Source organism: Apodemus sylvaticus, chromosome X, assembly GCF_947179515.1.
Source record: "Apodemus sylvaticus chromosome X, mApoSyl1.1, whole genome shotgun sequence".
Classification (NCBI taxonomy): Eukaryota; Metazoa; Chordata; class Mammalia; order Rodentia; family Muridae; genus Apodemus; species Apodemus sylvaticus.
Genome location: NC_067495.1, coordinates 31,105,290 through 31,131,619, shown reverse-complemented (window position 1 = coordinate 31,131,619; position 26,330 = coordinate 31,105,290). Strand labels below are relative to the sequence as shown.

General features: G+C 42.9%; 1 protein-coding gene across 1 annotated transcript in view; it reads right to left on the bottom strand.

Moving 5' to 3' along the window:
* Positions 1 to 750: 750 nt before the first annotated feature.
* Positions 751 to 26,330, bottom strand: part of Cdkl5 (cyclin dependent kinase like 5) — a 211,988-nt gene continuing 186,408 nt past the window's right edge. Inside the window, exons 19-20 of the mRNA XM_052171250.1 lie at positions 8,731 to 8,948; positions 751 to 1,040 (exon numbers count right to left, since the gene is read on the bottom strand). Coding sequence (XP_052027210.1) covers positions 1,026 to 1,040; positions 8,731 to 8,948 — 233 coding nt within the window. The 3' untranslated portion in view covers positions 751 to 1,025. The remainder of the gene's footprint in view (positions 1,041 to 8,730; positions 8,949 to 26,330) is intronic.

Sequence of the window (26,330 nt, the reverse complement as noted above, 5' to 3'; positions counted from 1 at the left end):
CATACAGTGAGAAGCTGACTCGGGGGTGGGGGTGGGAGGGAAGGGTTCTGTTGGAAGCCAGCTGGAGCACGCTAAGACCTAGCTAGCTTCTTTGTTTTCCTCTGAGTCCTGTTGCTCCTCTTATCTGCTCAGCTTGCCGATCACGTATTCCACTGTATGAACTCTTATCTCTCCTCAGTGTGTCCGACCTCACCATTTTAAGCCTAACATTCGTTTTAAATGAAATGCTTGCACCAGGAACATCAGACATACTGGAATTTCACTCCAAAGAAGCTTTATGAAAAGTAGACAGAGAGCCTCGGATGTAGCTATATTGGCACAGTGCCTACCCAGTTCATACCGAGCCTGGGCTCTATAGCTGGGCCCATGATTGCAGAACTCTAAAGGGTCGAGAAGGAAGCTCATTATTTCAAGGCCATACTCAGTGCTACACAGGGAGTCTGAAGCAGTCCTTGATTACATAAGACACTATGTCAAAGATGAATGGATAGGGCCAGTGCCATGATAGCTCAGTAGGCCAAGGAGCCTAATGAGCAGACCCACACCATGGAAAGAGAAAGCTACTGCTTAAAGTTGTTGTCCTCTGGCCTCTGATCCTACACTCATCTCCCACATGTGCACAGTCCCTTCAACCATGCCCCCAAATAAGTAAACATATTTATACATATTTATATTTCATAGTAATATATCATATATAGACATTTGTATGAATAAAGTTTATTCATATTAGTGAACTTGAGATTCCAAGATGAAACAGTATCCTAGCATAAGCGTCCTCTTTATAGTCTATTTCTTCTAGCAACACAGATATTTTCAGGTAGAAAGAAAGAAAACCACGTCAGTGTGAAATGGTCGGTTCGTCACATTAACTGGCTGTTTTGTGAAAGAAGAGGGTCACAGCAGCAGGACTAGGCTCAAACTTCTAGAAGGTGTTTGTCGGTCACTGTTTCGGTTTCTCATGGAACGCCAAGAACACCGCTTGCTCGATCTGGATGTTGATATTGAGTGTTTCCACCAGGCCTGCCTTAAGAAGGATGATCCTAGAAAGCACAGAAGAATGGGTGTTGTCACTCAGAGCTGCTGAAAAAGCACACAGGGGTATGGAGGATAAAGTCTAGGTGTTCTGCCTACAGAGCAGAAGGCCAGGGACCATCTTTAGTAGCAGCTAAAACTATCACAAAGACCAATTCTGCCTTTTCCACAGCAGACCTAAGATTGGCCTGGCCTCCCGAGGCTGGGGTACAGCAGGGTGAGGACATACAAAAGCCTAAGAAATCCAGGGGTTCGGGCTGGGGTAGAGCTCAGTCGTAGAGCACTTGCCCTGCATGTATGAAGCCCCAGGTTCAATCCTCAGCACTACAAAAAGAAAAAAAAAACAAAGATAATACAATAGCTCCTTAGTACTTTACTTTTATTCCACATTAATATTATTATTTTTATTACTCTACAGCCTATTATATATTTTCAATACACACACACACACACACACACACACACACACACACACACAGTGCTATTCACAGCTCTCAGCTATTTCTTATCGGGAATGTTTCTGAGCTGCCCCATCCTCCCTTTGTTTTCCAGACAGACCCTCATAGAGTCACGCATGACTCTGAACTCCCAACTGTCCTGAGAACTGGGGTTGTAAGCAATAATATTTATAATACTTAGTTTTCTTTAGGGCAATTTTGTTTTTCTTTTGTGGTGCTGGGATTTGAACCTAGAGCCTCACATGTGCTAGGTAAGTGCTAAATTTGAAAGCTACACACCAAGACCTTGAACATGTTAGAAAAAGACTCTTCCCACTGAGTAACATCCTTACCTTTCCCTTTAACTCTGAATATTCTTTATAAACAAGTCTGGAGTTTGCACCTACAGACCCATAAAATACAGCCTGAATAAGGCAAGCAAGCATGTAAAGCACCTTAGCAAGGCACTTCACACATGCCCTTACCCATCTAGTTATCAAGGGTCACTCACGGGAGCCATCAAAGATGGGAGTGTTTCCTTTAAGAGTGAAATGACTATAAAAATAAGTGTAATGGGGCTGGTGATGGGTCAGTGGCTAAGAATGCTTTGTATGCAAGTTTGAGGACCTGGGTTTCAATTCCCAGCATCTACATAGAACACCAGGCTTCACGAGGTGTGCAGGCACACACCTTTAATGTAAGCACTTGTGAGGCAGAAGCAGGCATTTTATAAGCTTGAGGCCAACCTGGTATACATAGTGAATCCCAGGTTAGCCTGCACTGCAAAATGAAACCTGATCAAAACAAACTGCACGAAGAACCCACAAACAAACAAAGCAAACCTAAGCATTATTGCATCTGTAACCTCAGCATCGGTGGGTGAAGGCAGGTGAATTCTAGGAACTTAGTGGCCAGTCTGCCCAGTCAAAACGCTGAGCTTCAGTTAAATAAGATATCCTGTCTTAAGGGAATAAGGCAGAGAGTGATAGAGAAATTCACCCACCATCCTCTTCATGGGCCCTCCACGTGGACATAGCTGTTTATAATAAAATTGCTGGGCAAAAACTTGAGAAGATAATGTCTATGGTGCCCACCAGGGTCTGCCCCTTGAAGCTTGCAAGTACCGCTTGGGGGTAAGGTCTGGGTCACACAGAGGGTGCACAGTTGTTTCTGGTGGAAGTTCTTGTTAAGCCACACTTCCTTAGAATCCCCAGATGGTTTCCTGAGGGTGTCCAGAGGGCTAACTCATCCTTGGTCCCATTCCTCAGTGAAACCATATCTTCAGTGAGTTCAGACCTCCACAAAGTCCCTCCTGCTTTAGCTGTGGCTATCACCTATTCTTCTGGTGCTGTATAGATCATTCAATGTTCTAATCCTGGCAGACGCTGCCAATAGGGTAGGTGGAGGGGAGGACAGACAAGCAGGGGGTGTTGGATTTCTCCTATGGTAAACTCAAAGAGAAAAACATGCCAAGGCAAAGAAAGAATCAACCCGTATTACAGCTCAGATTGATTCCTCCTGCTCTATAGTCTTTGTTTTGTGGCTTGAAAGTGTCAAGGTTAGAGACCCACATAATTATACAGGAGATGGGATGACATAGGGCCAGCTTGTATTATAAAGGACATCAAACTTCTTTGGGCCATCCAGGTGGCATTATTAGTCTCTTTCCCTGTGTCTCTCTCTGTCTCTATGTCTCTTTCTCTCTGTCTCTCTCTGTTTTTTTCTCTGTCTCCCTGTCTCTGTCTGTTTCTGTCTCTCTGTCTCTTTCCCTGTCTCTCTCTGTCTCTCTGTCTCTTTCCCTGACTTTCTGTCTCTGTCTATCTCTGTCTCTTTTTCTCTGTGTCTCTGCCTCTGCCTCTGTCTATCTCTCCCTCTTTCCTTTCTGAGGAGACAGGATCTCACTTATTCCAGGCTGGCCTTGAATTCACTATGTAGCCAAGGAAGTCTTTGAATTCCTCCGGCCTCCTGCTTTTAGCTTTCATAAAGATGTGTACAACCATGCCCAAGTTCTGAGGATGAAACCCAGACTAGGTAAGGTCTCTACCAACTGAGCTATAGTCCCAGCCTCCAAAACATGTCCTTGGTTTCCACCACACAATCTCAGCTGCTGGACAAGCCCTCCCCGATCTCTGAGAACACTGCTACTGTACATTTCCAGCTCATCCCTAACTGTCCAGCTTATCCCTAACTGTGCAGCTTATCCCTAACTGTCCAGCTTATCCCTAACTGTCCAGCTTATCCCTAACTGTGCAGCTGATCCCTAACTGTCCAGCTTATCCCTAACTGTCCAGCTTATCCCTAACTGTGCAGCTGATCCCTAACTGTCCAGCTTATCCCTAACTGTGCAGCTTATCCCTAACTGTGCAGCTGATCCCTAACTGTGCAGCTGATCCCTAACTGTGCAGCTGATCCCTAACTGTGCAGCTTATCCCTAACTGTGCAGCTTATCCCTAACTGTGCAGCTGATCCCTAACTGTGCAGCTGATCCCTAACTGTGCAGCTGATCCCTAACTGTGCAGCTGATCCCTAACTGTCCAGCTTATCCCTAACTGTGCAGCTTATCCCTAACTGTGCAGCTGATCCCTAACTGTCCAGCTTATCCCTAACTGTGGAGCTGATCCCTAACTGTGCAGCTTATCCCTAACTGTGCAGCTTATCCCTAACTGTCCAGCTTATCCCTAACTGTGCAGCTGATCCCTAACTGTGCAGCTTATCCCTAACTGTGCAGCTTATCCCTAACTGTGCAGCTTATCCCTAACTGTGCAGCTTATCCCTAACTGTCCAGCTTATCCCTAACTGTGCAGCTGATCCCTAACTGTGCAGCTGATCCCTAACTGTGCAGCTTATCCCTAACTGTGCAGCTTATCCCTAACTGTGCAGCTTATCCCTAACTGTGCAGCTGATCCCTAACTGTCCAGCTTATCCCTAACTGTCCAGCTGATCCCTAACTGTGCAGCTTATCCCTAACTGTCCAGCTGATCCCTAACTGTCCAGCTTATCCCTAACTGTGCAGCTGATCCCTAACTGTCCAGCTTATCCCTCACTGTGCAGCTGATCCCTAACTGTGCAGCTGATCCCTAACTGTGCAGCTTATCCCTAACTGTCCAGCTTATCCCTAACTGTCCAGCTTATCCCTAACTGTGCAGCTGATCCCTAACTGTGCAGCTGATCCCTAACTGTGCAGCTTATCCCTAACTGTGCAGCTTATCCCTAACTGTGCAGCTTATCCCTAACTGTGCAGCTGATCCCTAACTGTCCAGCTTATCCCTAACTGTCCAGCTGATCCCTAACTGCGCAGCTCATCCCTAACTGTCCAGCTTATCCCTAACTGTGCAGCTTATCCCTAACTGTGCAGCTGATCCCTAACTGTGCAGCTTATCCCTAACTGTGCAGCTGATCCCTAACTGTGCAGCTGATCCCTAACTGTCCAGCTTATCCCTAACTGTCCAGCTTATCCCTAACTGTGCAGCTTATCCCTAACTGTCCAGCTTATCCCTAACTGTCCAGCTTATCCCTAACTGTCCAGCTTATCCCTAACTGTCCAGCTTATCCCTAACTGTGCAGCTTATCCCTAACTGTCCAGCTTATCCCTAACTGTCCAGCTTATCCCTAACTGTGCAGCTGATCCCTAACTGTGCAGCTTATCCCTAACTGTGCAGCTGATCCCTAACTGTCCAGCTTATCCCTAACTGTGCAGCTGATCCCTAACTGTCCAGCTTATCCCTAACTGTCCAGCTTATCCCTAACTGTGCAGCTGATCCCTAACTGTGCAGCTTATCCCTCACTGTGCAGCTGATCCCTAACTGTGCAGCTTATCCCTAACTGTGCAGCTTATCCCTAACTGTGCAGCTGATCCCTAACTGTCCAGCTTATCCCTAACTGTCCAGCTGATCCCTAACTGTGCAGCTCATCCCTAACTGTCCAGCTTATCCCTAACTGTGCAGCTTATCCCTAACTGTGCAGCTGATCCCTAACTGTGCAGCTTATCCCTAACTGTGCAGCTGATCCCTAACTGTGCAGCTGATCCCTAACTGTGCAGCTGATCCTTAACTGTGCAGCTTATCCCTAACTGTCCAGCTTATCCCTAACTGTCCAGCTTATCCCTAACTGTGCAGCTTATCCCTAACTGTGCAGCTGATCCCTAACTGTGCAGCTGATCCCTAACTGTGCAGCTGATCCCTAACTGTGCAGCTTATCCCTAACTGTCCAGCTTATCCCTAACTGTCCAGCTGATCCCTAACTGTCCAGCTTATCCCTAACTGTCCAGCTGATCCCTAACTGTGCAGCTTATCCCTAACTGTGCAGCTGATCCCTAACTGTGCAGCTGATCCCTAATTGTGCAGCTTATCCCTAACTGTCCAGCTTATCCCTAACTGTGCAGCTTATCCCTAACTGTGCAGCTGATCCCTAACTGTGAAGCTAATCCCTAACTGTGCAGCTTATCCCTAACTGTCCAGCTTATCCCTAACTGTGCAGCTTATCCCTAACTGTCCAGCTGATCCCTAACTGTCCAGCTGATCCCTAACTGTGCAGCTGATCCCTAACTGTCCAGCTTATCCCTAACTGTGCAGCTGATCCCTAACTGTCCAGCTTATCCCTAACTGTGCAGCTTATCCCTAACTGTGCAGCTGATCCCTAACTGTGCAGCTTATCCCTAACTGTGCAGCTTATCCCTAACTGTGCAGCTGATCCCTAACTGTCCAGCTTATCCCTAACTGTCCAGCTTATCCCTAACTGTGCAGCTCATCCCTAACTGTCCAGCTTATCCCTAACTGTGCAGCTTATCCCTAACTGTGCAGCTGATCCCTAACTGTGCAGCTTATCCCTAACTGTGCAGCTGATCCCTAACTGTGCAGCTGATCCCTAACTGTCCAGCTTATCCCTAACTGTCCAGCTTATCCCTAACTGTGCAGCTTATCCCTAACTGTCCAGCTGATCCCTAACTGTGCAGCTGATCCCTAACTGTGCAGCTTATCCCTAACTGTGCAGCTTATCCCTAACTGTGCAGCTTATCCCTAACTGTGCAGCTGATCCCTAACTGTGCAGCTAATCCCTAACTGTGCAGCTTATCCCTAACTGTCCAGCTTATCCCTAACTGTGCAGCTTATCCCTAACTGTCCAGCTGATCCCTAACTGTCCAGCTCATCCCTAACTGTGCAGCTTATCCCTAACTGACACACAGAATGTGTGTGAAGTAAAGCGGGAGAGTCAATGAAAGGTCAATGGAAAGAGCAACCTGGCACGAACAGTGACGGGCGGCAGATGGGAAGATTTTCTCTATAGCTCATGGCCATGGTAAAGTGCCTGGCACATTGGCCTTCATGGTAAACGAAGAAAAACAACCTTTCAGATCAAAGAACCTGGGGAGGCTAGGGTGGTGGGTGCACGCCTATAATCTCAGCATTTGAGAAGTGAGGGCAGGATGATCAAGACCAGGCTCAAACTGTATGTCAAGTGTTCATAGTTCTAAGCCAGACTGGGCTACATGCAACCTTGCACCCCGAAACCAAAGCAATGAGGTCTAAGTGACAAGTGAAGGCCTATTAAAACCCTGTTTTCTGTTGCTCAGATCTTGTCCCTCCTTTGGTAGCTTGACCCTGTTTGGCAGGCCAGCGGGGAGTTGGGTGTTGGGTGTTTGGACCTCTCAATCCACCAGCCCAAGAAATGCCTTCCCTGGCAGACCAAAGCTTTTAAAATGCACTTTGAAAGTATGCTTGTTAAAAATACTCCACTCTGGGAGTGGACTCCCAGACACTGCATTCTTAATCAGGTTTCCTAATGATTCAGACACACCAGGTGTGATTGCTTGGCTCAGAAAAGCGCCCATACTCTCTCCTGAAAACTGGCATGATTTTAGTAGACTTCAAGGCCTTGAGCACTTGAAAAACTACAAATGCTGTCCTCTCAAGCCTGGCCACACTGACATGCACTTACAGGTAGAAAGGAAGCTGAGCCATCCTAGCCTGAAGCCTGTGCCTATCCTGTCTATGTTTAATCTCAGACAGGGCCAGGAAATGGCCATTTCTGAAGGTGGTGGTAGTGGTGGTGGTGGTGGTGGTGGTGGTGGTGGTGGTGTGTGTGTGTGTGTGTAAGATGGAACCGTGTTCATGCCACACAGACACAACCACTAATCTATGGCCCCAGATTGTTTTACTGAATTTGGTATCCTCAACCTCAAAGAAGGCTCAAACACCCCAGGTAATGATGTAAATAATAATAAATGTAGGTAATAAAAAAGCTTTTTTTTTTTTTGCTTGAATTCAGATTTACACATATGGAAAACAATTTCATTGGCCTCATTTGGAATTTATCATTCTCAAATAGGAATGTAGGTGAGAGGGTGTGTAGGAGGCTCATTTTCATTTTGTATAGAATTTGAGATAGGGACTGGGTTAAGATTAAGGTAAGAGAGGGGCTCATTGGATTACATCTGCACTGACATACAGTCAAAGGACAAGAGGTTAGCATATTACCTAAGGATATAGCAGGGCTGAGGAGCCTGCAGGTCCCCCATAGTACAAGGGACCTGAGTGCAGTTGCACCACCTATCACGAATTCCTTCAATCTAGACAACAGGGACAAAGAAGGGACAAAGAGAAAACTTGACCAGACGACTCTTAATGTCCCAGTAGAACTTCCTGGTCACAAATTATGTCACATAGTCATTTCTAACTCTGAGAAACTCCGGGAAAAATTTTAAAGTGTGTGTGTGTGTGTGTGTGTGTGTGTGTGCGCGTGCGTGTGTGGTGTTGTGTTTTAAACTAGGGTGTTAATTGGCAAGATAACCCAATGTTGGTTTTTTCAGCTTAAACAAGTCAGCTTAATTTCTCTATATCAGGGTTCAGTCAGCTAAATGCTTGCTAGCCAAAACCTGCTGTCAACTGCTTTCCTAAAGTTTTTTTCCTGTTTATTACTTATCTATATATCTATGCGTCTATTTTTTTTACTTATTCACATTACATCCCACTTTCTTCCCCCTCCCAGTCACCCCCCCCCATAATTGTTCCCCCATCTCCCCTCCCCTTCTCCTCTGTGAAGGTGGGCTTCCCTGGCTTCCCCCCACCCTAGCCCATCAAGTGAGGTTAGGTGCATCCTCTCCCACTGAGGGCAGAAAAGGCAGCCCAGCTAGAAGAACACATCCCATGTACAGGCAACAGCTTTCAGGATAGCCCCCACTCCATTTGTTAGGGACCTACATGAAGACCAAGTCATACATCTGCTACATATGTTTGGGGAAGCCTAGAGCCAGCTATGTATGTACTTTGGTTGGTGGTTCATTCTTTGAGAGCCCCAAGGGTCCAGGATTGTTGACTCTGTTGGTGTTTCTGTGGAGTTCCAGTCCCCTTTGGGGCCGGCAGTCCTTCCTCCTATTCTTCAATAAGGGTCCCCAAGCTCCATCCATTGCTTGTCGCTGGGTGCCTGCATCTCTCTGCGTCAGCGGCTTGGTGGAACCTCTCACAGGACAACCAGGCCAGACTCCTGTCTAGAAGCATAACACAGTATCATTAGTAGTGTCAGGGATTGGTGTTTGCCCATGGGATGGGTCTCAAGTTGAGCTGGTTATTGGTTAGTCATTCCCTCAGTTTCTGTTCCATCCCCAGTCCCTGAATTTCTTGTACACAGGATAAATCTTAGGTCTAAAGTTTTGTGGGTGGGGTTGGATATCCCTATCACTTCACTGGGGTTCCTGCCTCTTCAGGTTCCAGATCCCCAATGCTGTGAGTCACAGCTGAGTTCACGCCTCCCATCGATTCTTGGACACCTTCCTTATCCCAGGTTTCTGTCTCATTCTAGAGATGCCCCCCACCCCTCACAATGCTGGTTTCAATGAGTGTACTTCGTTATCGAAGAGAGGGAGCAGCAGGCAACTAGCGTATGAGGACCACTTTAGCTGTCCCCATTTCAAAGAAAGTAGCCTCCTTCAGCTGTTACCTGTTCAACCATCCTTTATTTTTCTTCAGACAGAGAGAAAAATGACAATTTACAAGTTAGAAGTCAGTCTTGATATATAATTGCCATTTTGCTGCTCACCATTGTTTTATTCCTGTAATTGGCATCATCTGCTACCCACGGGCAATTAGAGACCCTAATGTTCTTATGCAACACAGTTCAACCTGTGATAATGAGGGAACTAAAACCGGATGCCTGGCATTTCAATGTGCTATTTCACTACACACCTCTTAGCATTTAGGTCTCTAAGTTGATGAGGGAGGTGGATGCATTTTTCACACACCTCCCCATGAGGTTGCCATAGAACCAGTCCCCCCAATCCGCCACTTTTATGAATGTTGAGTGAATGTCTCTATGGCAATCCCTTTACTTTAATTCACCTTCATCCCATGAGAGCCCTTCATAGTTGCAGGTCCAGCTCTCTGCATCCAGTACCATGCTGAGAAATAAAATGTCCACTACCTGCAAAGTGCCTATGTTTCTTGCTTTGTTCTTTCAGCTATTTCCTGTTGAAGTTCTGGGATAAGGAGAGGTTCATTCCTTCTTTTGGATTTTGGAATGAGCTCTCAATTTCTCAGAGCAACCCAGAGGAGCTGGGACTCCACATAAACATATGCTACCACTCTGCCTAGAGATTTAAGTGTTTGAATGTGTGCTGTTTTTCTTCCCCAGAATGCCCATATCACAAGCCCCTGGGTTTCGAGTCAGGGGAGGTCACACCAGATCAGATCACTTGCTCCAACCCAGAGCAGTATGTGGGCTGGTATTCCTCATGGACAGCAAACAAGGCCCGGCTCAACAGTCAAGGTTTTGGGTAAGTAGGGCAGGCAGCCCAGGTGGAGTCATTCTTATATTTTTAAAGATGTGCTTTGAAAAATTAGGTCTGTCTCCTAAATGGATGGCACAGAAAGAAAAAGCAATTCAACAGCCCCTGACTGAGTGCCTTGTGCCAAGGACTGGATGTACAGTGGTGGCAGGGTGGGTGAGTCCTTTGGCCTTGGGGAGGCACACAGTGAAGAGGGGAGATAGACTGGAAATACAACCCTGCATCCCGGCTCAAGGGATGAATACTGTTGGGAAAATGAGGGAGGAAGGAAGGGCTCATCAGTTAAGCATGCCAGGTAAGTCTTTCCTAAGGAAAAGAACTAAGAATCGGGCTATGTCTGAAGGCCCAAATTTGGGATGATACCTCTTGATGCTAGTAACCCCTCAAAATTCAGCACCTGTTGGCCTTTTACAGACATATATAGAGAATGGCACTTGGTAATTTGGTGTGTTCCTGGTAGGTGTGCTTGGCTTTCCAAGTATCAGGACAGCAGCCAGTGGTTACAGATAGATTTGAAGGAGATCAAGGTGATTTCGGGCATCCTTACCCAAGGACGCTGTGACATCGATGAGTGGATGACCAAGTACAGTGTGCAATATAGGACTGATGAACGCCTGAACTGGATTTACTATAAGGATCAGACCGGAAACAATCGGGTAAGTCAGCTTCAGCTCATACCCCCTGAGACATGCCCCATTCCTCTGTTCCTGTGCTGTCCATGTCTCTGTCAGAAAACTGACCCCTCTACATGCTGTGTCACCTGCATTCTTTCTCCACTATATAATCTCTCTTTTTCCAGATGTAGTCTGGGAGACTAGCAGTTTGTAAATGAATGCTGGTCTTTTGTGGAAAAAAAAAAAGGTATTTTTCTAGTTCTTAGTATCAACATATAGTCTCTTGAAAACACTACCCTGGCAATTTGGACTGTTCTAAACTCACTCCGACAGTGACTGTGGGGCTTCATGGGCCTGGCTCATCCATTCACTTGTATAGTTAGAGTCGCTTCAAAGCTTTTGGAAGCCCAGCAACTGAGCCACTTTGAGGCTAGAGAGACGGCTTAACACATGCTAGTCCAGTTCGCAGCACTCAGATCATAACATTCTGTAACCCTAGTTCCAGGGAATCAGATGCTCTGGCTTCCAAGGACTTGTGCATTCCCTTGCACATAGCCATACACAGACATATATAGATATGCATAATAATAAAAGAAATAATAAAAGAAATACTAAAACCAAGTTTGAAAATGTTAGTCATGGGTAATAGTAAGATGGATTAATATTAATAGCCTAAATGGGCATTTAAAAGATGGTGCCAGTCCAGACACACCTAATCTATTTACTCTTGAGGATTGAGTTCTAGCTAGACCTTCACTATGAACTAACCCATTACACTCCTGGATGTCTTTCTGATCAATAAAAATTGAATTGAAAACTCACTTAGCTGCTTGATAACACTAAGTCTTTTTTTTTCTTCTTCACAATAGCAAGGAATTCTTCAGGCTATTTCCTATCTCTGGCCTTTCAATGTGTAGCATAGACTGGTCCTGATCCCTGTGCCTCACTCTCCTGAATGCTGGGATTACAGGCACACTCCACTACTTCCAGTTCTCCTAAGTCTATTCTTGACATTTAATCAGGTTGAGTAGACATGTGTGTGACTAATAATCAGAAGACCTTATAGTCCACAGTGACATTTTGCACAGTAAGACATTCATGGGTTGAGGTTTGAGGTTTTGAGGAGCTTGACACAATGGGAAAACCATTTTGATGCTTTTTTTTTTTTTTTGGAGCTATTTTTCATGTACCCCATGCTGGTCTCTAATTTGCTATGTGGCTCATGATAACCTTGAACTTCTGATCCTCCTGGCTCTATCCATTTTGAGTGCTGGGATTAGAGGTGTGTACTGTCATCAATTTCCACGCTGCTGGGGATCAGAAACCAGCCTTCTGTGCTTGTCAGTCAAGCCACATCTCCAGCACCTCAAACTTTCACTTTCTGGCCTTTACTAGTTGTATTTTCCAAAAGACATTAGAACTCATATTTTCAGCCTTGTGCTTGGAAGGCCTTGATGGTGCTCTGAAGGAGGCACCCCACTCCATTCACAAAGACTCAGGTCGGATTTCAGGAACCCCCTCTTCACCTGCTTCTGAGTTGAATACACTCAAGGACAAACAGCGAGAGAGGGCAGCTCGTGCTCTGCTGCTCAGAAGAAAGGCAAAATAAGTACAGCCATTAAATATTTTTAGGAAAAAGTTAGAGGAGGAAATAAAATGCTCTTATGTCACAGAGCAGATCACTGCGACCCTGAAAAGAGTGTGAAGAGTCATTCCTCCAGAACTTCTGTCAAGCATCTGCAGCATCTTATGAAAAACATTAAAGCCTTTTCTCTCTTTATGTCAACACCACCTTCTCCCTTCCAGAATTTTCCCTCTGGTTTTTGTCTGTTTGTTAAAATCTATCATTTTCCAGGCCGGAAAGGCACTTGTCACTTGTATCAAAGGAAAAAAAATACACATTTAAGCTTTGGCTTCCAACTTTATAGCCAGGCACAAGATTTGACTTGAGTGCATCTTGGATATCTTTGGGATATATGAACAGCTCTCTTGTATGCTATGGACCCTTTCAAAACTTTCTGTCAAAGTGCAAAGGATAGAAATGAAAAATTGTTTTTTAAAAAAAAAGAAGCAAGAGGCCTATTGTGGCAACATCCAATAGGGCTGGCTATCTGTAATGACAGAATGCAGCTAATGTATACTTTAAGTGTGAGCTGGGCATGTGGTGGCTGTGGTAGAATGCTTGCTTAGCACATACAAAGACATGACACCACACACATACACACACACACACACACACACACACATATACACACACACAGGTAAACTAAATTTTCATCTGCTATTACTTCACACAAATTTAACTGGGCACACGTGGACTATTTGCCACCATTTTGGATAGTTCAATGTCCCCAGAGCTGTTTGCAATCATCCATTCAGATTTTATGGGGTGCTGCAAGTTTTCTGTAGTCAATCCACTTTCTAAGTTTCTCCATTGAGTTTCTCCATTGAGGTTAGAGCCAATGAGATACTCAACAGGTAAAGATACTTGCCACCAAGCATGACATCTCGAGTTCAAGGCCCAGAACTCACATGGTAGGAGAGAACACGCGCGCGCGCACACACACACACAGACATACACACCTTAGCTCTAGTCAGGAATCATTTTTCCTTTTCCCTCCTCTGTTGTGATACTGACCAGGCTTCCTCTTTCTGTTTAGGTCTTCTATGGAAACTCAGACCGGAGTTCGACAGTCCAGAACTTACTGAGGCCCCCCATCATTTCCCGCTTCATCCGACTGATCCCTCTAGGCTGGCATGTCCGAATTGCCATCCGGATGGAGCTGCTTGAGTGTGCCAGCAAGTGTGCCTGATGCCTATTTTAGCTCAGTCCTGCCACTTGCAGGGAGAGCTTTGGGGGAAGGGCACCCTGAAATACCACTGTGATGAATGGGGCTATATCTTATAAGCACTTTGCAATGTAGATCTGGGTAGAGAATATTTCACTTTTTAAAAGATAGTTTCAAATTTCAATGAGTCAGAGAGAGAGAGAGAGAGAGAGAGAGAGAGAGAGAGAGAGAGAGAGAGAGAAACCAAGAGCGCTTTTCTTCAACCTAGGGCCAAAGAAAATAAGAACAAAGAAAATATCTCTCAAACCAATTTTCTTACACAAACCCAAATAGCAGGGGTAATTTGCTGCTCTGGCTCCGCATCTTTTTCTCTTTGTCTCAGTGACACTGTCAAAGGTGCAGACCCAGGAGAACACAAAGCAGCTCCGATAATTTGAAAATTCTTTTTGGCTCTCAGCACAATTCAGAAGAGGAGCATACTCTTTTGCAAAGCTTCACATGAACACTTTCATGAACTCCTCCCTAGAGAGGCCTGGAGACTAGTACACAGGCACAAAGAAAGCAGAGGGAAGCCTGCTGTATGGTCCAAGAGTCTGTAAACAGTAACCAACCGACCAACCAACCAGTCAAGGCTTCCTTTCCTGGAATGGCTTTTGCCTTGAAGGGGTTTGGGCTTTTAGCCACAAGACTGAAGGAATGTGGGCCGGTTGGAGCTCCTTTTGCATAAACTTCATTCTACAGCCCTTTTGGCAATGTGTCCTTCTGGGATTGCCAGGAGATGAATGCAAGAGGCAGGCTACATGTGTGTGGGTAGTGAGGTTTCCCTTATACTGAGGAAGCCCAAATGACTAGACTATATCACACCTTCTTTATCTATGGCTACAGTTTTCAAGACATTGAACAGGCTCGGCAAATAGCTGAGACAAGCCATATCTATGGCTACTGGGAGGAAATCATGGATTTGGGGACTGCATACAGATGGCTCAGTCAGGAAAGTGCATGCTATAAAGCATCGGAACTTGAGTTTATATTTCTAGAATGTATGTAGAAAGCTAGGTATGGACAGGTATGGTGGAACATGTCTTTAATCTCAGTATTTGGAAGACAGAGGCAAGCAGATCTGAGTTCAGGGCCAGCCTGGTCTACACAGCAATTTCAAGCTAGCCAAGGCTACACAGTAAGACCCTGTTTCAAGAAAAAAAAAAAAAGCCCAGGCATGGAGGGACACACCTGCAAATCCAGGACGAGGAGGCAGGCAGTGACAGGGTAATGCCTAGGGCTTTTTTGCCAGTCAGGAAGCTCCAGGTTCCTGGTCAGACCCTGTCTCAAAACTAAAGTGAAGAACTACTGAGGAAGATAACAGATGTCAACCTCTGTCCAACATGCACGTGTACAAACTGTTTGGCTTCAAACCTGGGACAAATGGCAGAGGTGCCTGGTTAATGTTCTCTCAGCATCCCTCAGCCTCTCCCTACCAGGTCCTCCGAGTTGGCACACCCCACCCTTACCCTGAACTCTTCAGCCCAGGGGGTTGGGCTGCTCCTCCCTATATAATCCAACTATTTTGGTTACCCTTTCTCTTTGTTCCTTTGGGCCTCCTGGCTGCTGCATCTGGTTCCCCTGCTCTCCCCTCTCTCTTTTCCTCCCTCTTCTCCTCACAAGGCCCAGCTCAGACTGTTCATGTCCAGTCTGGACTCTCTCCTAGATGCCCCTGACTCTGGCTATGCTCTCCCACATATCGCAATAAACTCTCTCCTCCACCATACCTAGGACAAGTCATGTTCCTTTCTTTTTTTCTTTTCTTTTTCATTCAAACATAAGAGTAGAAAAAACAAAAAACAACAAACAAAAACAAAATCACAAAAAGCCTATAGCATTGTAGGGGAATACCAGGACAGGGAAATGGGAGGGGGTGATTGGGAAATGGGTGGAGGGAAGAGGGCTTGTGAGACGGATGGGGAGGGGGAAACCGGGAAAGGGGAAAGCATTTGGAATGTAAACAAAGAATATATTCAATAAAAAAGAAATTCACTTATTGAACAACAACAACAAAAAGGCCTATAGCTTCTCTCTGAGAAGTTTCTTCCGATCTTGCCCATCCAAACATGCTTACTCAGACATGACATTTGAAACCTCTTTGGGTAGTCATTCTCTGGCATGAATAGCGTGAGAGAATGACTATTGGTCTCCATCTCATTTCCATCTGTAGCTCAGGCTGGGTTAGAGGCTCTTCTCTGGGAGGGGTGGTTAACTGTAGTGAGGGTCCAGGAGGCATGTGGGAAGAAGCAGAGAAGGAGAACTGTCCAAAGACAAGGTCTTGGCCTCACATACACAGAACAGCCTTGGCTAGCAGCTCTTTGCTCTGAGCTATTTCTATTTCCAGGTATTAAGGAGGATTACATGGATTCACACCAAAATGACCTTGGATGGCCAGACTTGGTATCTTCCATCTTTAATCCTTGCAGTGGAGAAACACAGATGGGTGGATCTCTGTGAGTTCAAGGCCATGTCTTCATAGCAAGCTCCAGGCCAGTCAAGGCTACATAGTAAGACTGTCTCAAAAATCAATCCATTGATCAAATGATCTTGCGGATTCTTCTTCTCAGTGAATGGACAACTTTTTTAATATCCTCAAATTTCCTACTTAGTGTTTTGGAGTTCTACAGGAGTTACTTTTCTCACCACAGTGGGTAATTGTTAGAGAAAATGGCAATAACTTAAGAATACATATTAGGAAAAAATAACAAAATGCTATAAGACATGAAAAAATAGTCATCAAATAAAAAAAATCATACCATAAATTTGTTTTGTAATAGTTTTAACTTCACATAAACAGTCCTTATTCATTCAAGGTGTGTAATTCAATACCGCATATTTGGACTTGAATAACCATCACCACAGTAACTTTAGACTATTCTTATCACCCCCAAGAGAAGGCATCACTCACCCCAGCTCTATGTTACTTGTAATTCATTTGCTATTTGTATGTAGATTTTTTTTCTGTTCTGGGCATTTCTCCACATAAATGGAATCTTATAATATATAGTAGTTTATGACTTGTTTCTTGTACTTACTGTGTTTTTAAAGTTCATGGGTTGAAGAAGTACATCTTCCTTTTTTGTTATTAACATCCTGTGTAGGGTATTCTATTATTATTTATCCACGCATTTGGGTGATTTCCACTGTGGGGCTATTGTGAATAATGCTGCTTCATGAAAATGTATATGTAAGTTTTTGTGTGGACATGTTTTATCTTGAGCATACTCATACCTATAATCGTTGGGTCTCTTGGGAACTACTTCCGCAGGTGGCTGTGCCATTTTCTGTTCCCACTAGCATTGTAAAAAGGTTCCAGTCTCTCCACATCTTTAGCAATGCTTCTTGTATTTCATTAGATCCTTCCTAGTATGTAGGAAGTAGCATTCTATGATGAATTTGATTTGCATTTCTCTAATAACCAAAGTTGTTGAGCATCTTTTCAAGTAACCAATTACATGTTTTAGAGAAAGGTCTATTCAGACCCTTGCCCATTTAACAATTTCAATTCAGGGATCTATTAAGAGTTCTTTGGATGTTCTACATACAATTCTTTTATGCAAACATTTCCTCCATCCTGTTTCTCTTCTTGTCCTTGTCTTGGTTTAGTTTTGCAACAGGATTTCACTATGTAGCCCAGGCTGGCCTGGAACTTACTATGTAACTCAGGCTGGCCTGGAACTTGCAAAGATCCTTATGTCTCTGCCTCTCAAGATCTGAGATTATGGGTATTTGTCACCACACCTGGCCTTTTTCTCTTTAAAAACTCTTTTGGTGAAGTACTCTGAAGCACAACAAATACCAATGAAATTTAATGAAATTTTAATGAAGTCCAACTTTCCTGTTTCCTTTTTTGGTGTATTATCTGAGAAACTACAGTTAAATCATGGTTAAGAGGATTTACTCTTGTGTTTTCTTCTAAAAGTTTTGAATTTTTTAAAAGTTTTAAAGTTTTAACTCTTGCTTTGTGAATAGTTATAAAGCAAGAGTCTAATTTAATTCTTTGGATATTGATATGCAGCTGTCTTGGTAACTTCTGTTGAAATTCTTCACCAAGGTGAATAGTCTGTGTACTCTTCCAAAATCAACTGACCAAGAATATCAAGGTATATGCCAGGCCTCATAATTCTATTACCTCATAGTCTTTATTATTGTAGCATTGTAGTATGTGAAATTAGGACATATAAATCTTCCAATTCAGGTGTATTTCAAGACTGAACTAACTATTCTGGATTCCTTAAATTTCTAAGTAAGTATATTGGTAAAGAAGCCAGCCAGGGGTCTCACAATGGAAAATGCTTTCAATTTCAGAATTTAATAAACAATGAAACACTAAGATCTGCAAAATATTTATCTGTAGTTAATTTTCTTTTAATAGTTAATGAAAATGTTAGCATTTTCTTCCTTTTGTGGCAGAATATATATTTAAAAAAACTACTATTAAAGTAAACCTGGAATAGAATCTTCCTATTAAACAAAAAGTATGTGTGCCATATTATTTCTTTTAGGGGTGACTAATTCAATAAAGATTATATAATGGAGCAAAGTCATTCCTATCTTAACATATTTTGTTTATTTTTAATACTAGACTTTGAATTATACATTGAGGATTTTATTTTTTATGGTTTTAAAGACCTAACCCAGGGTCTCATACATGCTAGGCAAATACTATTCCACTAAGTTCTCTCTGCAGCCTGCAGATCAAAACAAAACAAACCATTATGGTAAAGCATAACACTTCACATACTTTTAGTTAACTGTGAAGCATTAAATAATGCTACTAAGAAAAAAATGGAAGTAATCTTTGTACTTCATGTGGGAGGTTATATAGTGTGGTGGTTTGAATATGCTTGGCTCAGTGAGTAGCACTATAAAGAGGTGTGTCCTTGTTGGAGTAGGTGTGGCCTTATTGGAGGAAGTGTATCACTGTCGGAGTGAGCTTTGAGACACTCCTCCTTGCTGCCTGGAAGACAATCTTCTGGATACCTTTGGATGAAGATATAGAAGTCCTGGCTCCTCTCCAGCACCATGTCTGCCTGCATGCTGATAATCGACTAAACATCTGAAACTGTAAGCCAGCCCCAATTATATGTTGTTTTTAAGAGTTGCTTTGGTCATGGTGTCTGTTCACAGCAATAAAACCCAAACTAAGACATATGGATAACACAAAGGTATTTGAGAGTAGAGAAACTGCTATGAATCAGGTCTCACTACCAAGGAGTAAGCTTTTGAATAATGCAGACGGAAGTATACCTCTTTGACCACAAGAGGCACAGTGGTAGAGGACAGCTGAAGGACACCTTATAAGGGCTGATGCTTACCCAATGAGCCTAAGAACAGCCCTCAGTTGAACCTTTTTTTTTTTTTGACCACAGCAGGGCTGATATGAAGATCAGGTAGAATGCAAGAACCTACTTAATGAATTAGTCACAAAACTCTCTATAGCAGGCTTTCAACATTCAGTGAAATTTCTTCACATTTTCTGAGGGGGGCGCGGGGGAGAATACCCATGGAGGCCAGGAAAAGAGGATATCTGATCTACTGGAACTGGAGATACAGGTAGTAAGTGAGCTACCCGATGTATATACTGAGGACTGAACTCATGCCCTCTGGAGGAGCAGCAAGTGTTCTTAATGAGCAATCCATCTCTCCAGCCTCCCTTTCAACTGAGACACAAATACAAAGCATAATGTTATATTAGCTAATATTTACTGAAATTCTATAAAAGGTTTGGCAACATCCCATTAGATGCTCACAACGACCCTATGTTATAAATACTAGCAGTGTTAGCATTTAAAGGCAAAGAAACTGAGGTACTGGAAGCTAAGTAAGCATGTTGCCTTAGGTCATGTCAGAGTTAGTGATAAACCCACTAAGGCCATCTAACCACTTTGCCAGCATCCCTGGATGTCCAATAAGTTGTTTCATTGAACTGTTTCATTCTTTAATTCAGCCATTACCAGCTGGAGATGTGATGGAAGACAGCATGTGGGATTAGCATGGGCTTTTAGAAAAGACTGTTAAACTGGGCATGGTGGTGCATGCCTATAAACATGGGGAGTGGAGGCAAGATAGATGTTCAGGAGTTCAAGATTATTCTCAACCACTTGTGAGCTGGAGGATAGCTACACAAGATCATTCATTTGAAGCAAAACCAACCAACCAACCAACCAACCCATACACTCGATTCAGCTTTCATTTCTTATGAAACAGGGTCCTCTGACCTTCACACACTTGCTGTGGCACATACATGTCTACACTCACACAGACACATAGAATGTGAAGTTTTGAGTGTCAGCTCTTACGCCCCCTTTAAAGAAAGGTATATAAAACTGACATATAAAGTACCTCAAATTTGAAGTACTGTCCCCCACAGTGCAGTGCACAGCCATGCCTCCATATGGACTTTAAACTGAGGAGGTACAGCCATTGTGCCCTGGATTTTTCCTGTGTCTAGTAGCGTCTCTTTTTGGCTCAGAGTAGTCCAGTAGTATTCCCTATGCACAGTTGGCCCAAATCAGCCATCAATTGGCTATGTCTATGTATATTACCTAACTGTTACTGCAATGTATACACAGAGTTCTGTGGAGGTGACAGAGCCCTTATGGCCCACAAAGCACATTTACTATTGGACTTTTCTGAAAGCGTATGGCAACCCCTGCTCCAGAACAAGAAGCAATCTTCCACAGCAGACCATCTTTTCTTTCTTTGTAGTACTGTAGCACACTGGGTCAGCATCTCTCTTATCCTCAAATTACCAAGTGAGCAGGAAACAAGCTATATAAATGACAACACTCAGTGTGAAAGAAACCAAAGTTTTCACAATGCCATAAGGGGAAAAGAACTTTATAAGTAGAAAAAAATCATTAAGTAACAGGATTTGCTTTGTTGTACATTAATTTCACTCCTTTAAACTGATTACAACTTCAAAGGCCCACTGTCCCTCGTTTGAATTTGAACACATTCTTGTTTACAAAGAAAGAATTGAAATGGAGCTGCTTGCTGTTCAAAGGCAAGAAGGACCACAGTGCTCAAGATTGGGAAAGCCTGGCAGTCACATCAGTCAGTGCAAAATCTGCATTTTATTAAAGACATGTGGGAAGATCCATTCAAAAATACATTGTGCTCAGTAAAAATTAACCATTTCATGCTGTTAATGAAGGTTACCACAGAGTAGATATTTGTAGAATATGTACAGCAACAATAGAAATTTTACAGAAGTTTAGAATGGAATACATGCCAGAAAAAACTTGATAAGATGTACCAACACATGATACAAAGAGTTATAGAAACACTTTACAAATGGTTCATAATTAGCTTGTGAGGAATTTTAAGTATTCAACACTTCAAATTCAGTTGGGATTCAAAAATTAAAAAGATTAACAACCACATCACACCCTTGCCACAGTAAAAAGTATGGATTACACTTTATATAGTAGATTATAAAGTCTATGCAATTAAGAATGTCCACTGATTTTCATCTACCACACATCAGATGGCATATCCCTCTGGCTTATCCCGATTTTTGTTTTTAAGAATGAACAGGGGGTCTCAGTGTCACCCTGCCCTGTGTCTTCCCAGAATACCATACCCTTCAAACTTAGTAAAGACTGAAGACACTCTGATAATTATCTAAATATATACAGAATAATGACCTGAATTCAGAGTGGCACAAAGCAATTCTTGGAACTCGAACTCTGGGGTAACTGTTTTGTTTGGCTTAATTGTCTCTGTTCATCAATGCAAGTTTACAGTGAGAATCTACTTCTTTCTATCACCACACCGCCTGCTCCTCTCCCAGCCCAACTCCATCACTGATCAAAAAGAGTAAACAAGGAGAGGGAGAGAGATTGGTGACTTGAACCCACTGATCATCCCGAGGGAAAATGGATTTTCTGCAAGTTTTACTTTCCACTTTTGGAAAAGAGAAGCCAAGTGTGGAAAGTATACATTCTCCACAAGGAAAAGCATAGTCTTTCTCTGAAACTCTGAGTTTAACCAGAGATTTTGATGATTCTGGCAATAAACACTTTAATCCCCCAACAGGGACAAAAGTCAAGGCATCTACCTTTTCAATTCCTGGGTTTCTTCTGATTAGACCTGAAGCACAGCACTAGCACAAGCTTGTCTATGCCTGAAATGAATCACTTCAGTCTTCTGGGAAGGGAAATCCCCAACCAAAGGAAGTCCTGAGGGATTCTCAGCAGGTCTGCCAAACTGGAGGGGACACGGAGGGACAGATAAGGCCTCTTTATCCCTGATGCTCTGCCTGGGAAGAGCAGCAAACAAGGCAACTTCTAATCTGCATACAACACGGAGACTGATTTCAGATTCCCAAGGAGAACCAATTGGACCAAGGATCAAAGGGGGTGAAGAGAGCTTACCCTTGTGAGAAAGGAAGGGCCTTAGAAGAGAAACCAGTTTCACTCCAGCAGTTCTGCTGGCCCTACAAATCCAGCGTACAGACTATGACAATTTTATTTATTTATTTTTCTGGCAAAACAAGAGACAACCCTCCCTTAAATGTGGGAGCAAACAGTTGAATGAAAATACAAGGCAGGTCAGGATTGTATTTAACAGCCTACAGTAAATAGAAAGAAAGGTGGGTCATGCCCAGAGAGGAAAGAAAGGTGGAGTAGGGACCAGGCCAAATGATGATGAATGAACAAAGAACTGTGGGCAACGATGGTTATGTAAGAAACTGGTTTGCACAAAGTACCATCTTTTATAATACATTGAATCAAAAAAAGAAAAAAGAAAAAAAAAAGAATCATATGGGCAACAGGCCCAGAGTTTCCTAGTCACTTGGCTTTCCCCTTCAGGTGTATGCAAATAGATAAGGGCTTTCCTTCTCTTGGTTTCTAAGATTGACTTTTTTAATCAGTTGAATCAGACCCTTAAGATATTCTGGACTTCAGCTGGTTAAGAAGCAAAAGAGGAAATCATAACCATCTACAAGTCTGGTTTTGTTAGTCTGTTTTATTTCTCTGATAATCTGGCCTTTTACAATGTAGTAGGGACCTTTTCCTAAGATTCCACTCCTTGGGATGAGTGACATTTGTACTGTCTTGTCTACAATCTCTTTTAAAGAAACCAGAACTGTTATTTCTTAAGTCCTAAGTGAGTTTTAAGGAACATTTACTAGTGATGAACTAAAGGAGCAAGGAAATAAATATCCCACTGATTTATGACTTGGAGTGTAGTGAAACCTACTGTGAAACTACCCAGTTCACAGAAGTAGACATCTGTGGATCTTCATATATACCCACATAGCAGGGTTCAATAACCCACTCTAATGCAGTAGGCAATGAACTTCCAAATGAAAAAGCAATGTCATCCAGAACATGGGTTCTGAGCACAAGAGATATGCAGTTTTGCTGAATCCCAGCTGAGCCCCAGGAGTGACTTCCAATGAGCTACTTATCTTCCTTGCCAAAAGTTCTGTGACCACTGAAACCTAGGTGAACAGAATGGACACAGCCTTCTACATACTAGAAAAGTAATCCTCTGGCCTTTGAAAAATTATACACATATGAGTTACTCTCAATACATGGCTAGAAGAAAAGAAATGGCTTTTTTTCCTTATTTACTCTAAAGACTAGTTTAAGTGAGGATACTATGATATCAACTAAGAGGTACTGGGAAGGGAAAATGGGATAGCATTTCCTAGTGGAGTCCACTAATTTTCTGATTAGGAACATGCTAAACTGGCTAACTCTACAACCACAACATACTTTTATAATACACAGCATGACTAGAGACTGACCAGCATAAGTCTGCTTAGAATTAAAGTATACAACTGCATATGATGAGTCTTAAAGCATGTTTTAAAACAGATTTAACCAAAGCATACAGCATAATACTTCTAGAATAGCCACATCACAACCACCAAGAAAGAGTTTTGCTTCTAATCAGTCTGCCATATGCTAATATTTTTAAAGAGCTATTAAACGACTTGAATAAAAAAACAAAGACATTTTCTTTCAGTAGACACAGCTGAAAGCCATGATGCCTTTGAGCAGTTGGTAAAAATCATGCCAATCTGCCAGGCTGCTGCTTGCTTCTAAATATAAGCCTCATGGCTAAGAAAGATTTTCTAAGGATGCTAACCTAGAATTTAAGTTCTCAAACATATATAAAGTAACTCTGGTTTCCTCCCAAAGTATGCACCTTTTAGCAGGTCCAAGACAATGGAAACGAACAATAGGATTGCAAAGATTTGAGAACAGTGATAGAGGATTCTTTAAGAGAATACAATGTTGAGGAATTCACTCTTGCAGTTATGTAGCCTGGAAAGCCCAAGGCCAGAGGAAAATTCTGCAGAGTGGTTGGCCTGGAATGGTCTCAGGCAGGACATCTTAACCTTGGTACTAGTAATGGGCAGAAACACTCTGGAGGATGCCTAGCAACATCCCTGGCCTCTACCCACTAGATGCTGGGAGCAGCCCATGACAACCAAATGTCTCCATACATTGTCAAATGTGCCCTGATGGACAAAACTACCCTTGGCTGAGAAGGGCTACTGCAGCAATGACTCAGTTGAACCTCTTAGCATCGGGGGCACTCTCTTCTGGTCTTGGGCTCTAGAGAGAGTCCTACACTTCAGTTAAGACTGAACAAATATCAGTTAAAGTTTACTTAGAACTTTAGAAAAGAAAAAAAGATGATAGAGAAGTCAAATTAGAGAAACAGTAAAACCACGGTTCTTTTTTGAAAGGTGATCAGCAGTAGCTTCCTAACACAAAGCCTTCAATTCAACCTTTGTGTCCTTTAGGATATCAGCACAGATAACAGAACATGGATATCACCAATTCCCCCGCCTAAAGAAATGTGTGTGGGGGGTTGTGAATTTCAGTCAACTCCTTCCTGTCATGGATGACATCTTTTTGAGGCCATTGACTGACCAATCAGAAGGGGAAGTGACAGTTAAAAGCTAAGAGAGGGCTCATTAGATCTGAGAGAAAACGTTACTGCCCCATCTGTGAGCAGGAAGAGAATGGATGGGATTGTAGATTCACTTATAGCTTATTGAGGATCAAGGGAAAGTCAGAACCGACAAGAGTTAAGAGGATAAAAGAGCTAGCTCAGAAACACTAGTTGAAAACATTGTAGCTATTTTCTGGCTCAAATCTGGGAATGTAGGTAAAGTTAAGTGTTGACTTCATCAGTTAGGATTAGTTTGCTCTAGGTAGAAGGCAATTGTTCTAGCCCTTCTTTAAAGAACCATCATGAATATAAATGTTCTGCAAACATCTGAGATCCCAGTGTTAGCAAAGATGACAACATGGGAAACCAGCCCCTTGGTGACAACGAGCCACGAAGGCCACAGTGTGGCGATGGGACCTCGCAGTTCCTAAGCACACAGCACAGTGAGAAGTCTTTCCAGAGGAAAACAAAATGTAGTTTCTGGTTTGCAGGGGCCAGGGGGGCAGGGGGTACAAAGGTACAGATCTAGTATGAAAAAGAAGGGTTAAATATACACCGTTTTTAGTGTTACTATATCCAGGCAAAAACTGCTGAGGGTCTACCTCACTTGGATAACTGTAGAGTTGCCTGGGAAAAGCCAGAATTCAGAGCTACCCAGACAATACTGGACTGGTAACAGAAACAAGATAGATAAAGAACTCAAGAGCATGCAAAATGAATCAAATTGTTTCCATGATAGTACCCAGTTGAGTTTCATTTTAGTGCCTATTATACTTATTAAAATTAAATAAAAAGCACCTTAAAATGACCTCTATATAATCAATACACATCATTAATAGTATTTATATAAATATGCAATATGCACACAATTTAAGCTTCAAAGAATCTAAGACCTTTATAATCTTCATAATCATCAGTGCTATGATACTCAAAATCTCAGGGAAGGGTTAACAGTTACTCAGCATATTTCAGTGATAGCTGACTTTATTTGGGGATTGACACTCTCAGAATTCTGGAATAAGTAGTAAATAGTGAAAAGTTACCACTTTGTGGGATGGGAGTGATCTCTAAAAGTCTTATTGCTAAAAGACTACTTTCAAAACTCTATGACTATTGATAGATGAAGAGGTGTTTGAGTTTTTTGTTTGTTTTTTGTCATTTTGTTGTTTTGTTTTTTGTTTTTTTTTTGTTTTGTTTTTTTGTCAAAGATGGTCCAGAGACAGGTGGGTATAATGCTTGCTGGCCAGAGGCCTTATAATACTTGATGATACTTGATAGTAACTCGGGAGTTGAGAGTGATCGAATGGGAGAAGGATGTAGTCCTGTTCTGATGGATGGGGTGTATGTATGTACAGGTTACATGATGACCTTGTTATAAATGGACAGTCCTAGGAAGGAAAAAAGGACATAGCAATTTTCTCTACATCTGGAATTGCTTCAGGAGCCTTATAAATATATTAGAAGAGCAACAACAACAACATCAACAACAATGACAATAACAACAAAGCAGTTAGAAGAAGAAATGCCATTCACATAGCTCAGATCCCACCTGAAGGCATGAGTCTCCAGGAGGGCGGACAGCATTCAGGAGCATAGAGCTGGTTTGCAAGATCCACAGACAGGTGCCTCTTACAACATCACAACAAGGAATGTTCACTGGCAAATCTTTGGTCTATACCCTAACACTAATGCTAAGTGCAAGAGCATATTCGCTGTAAAG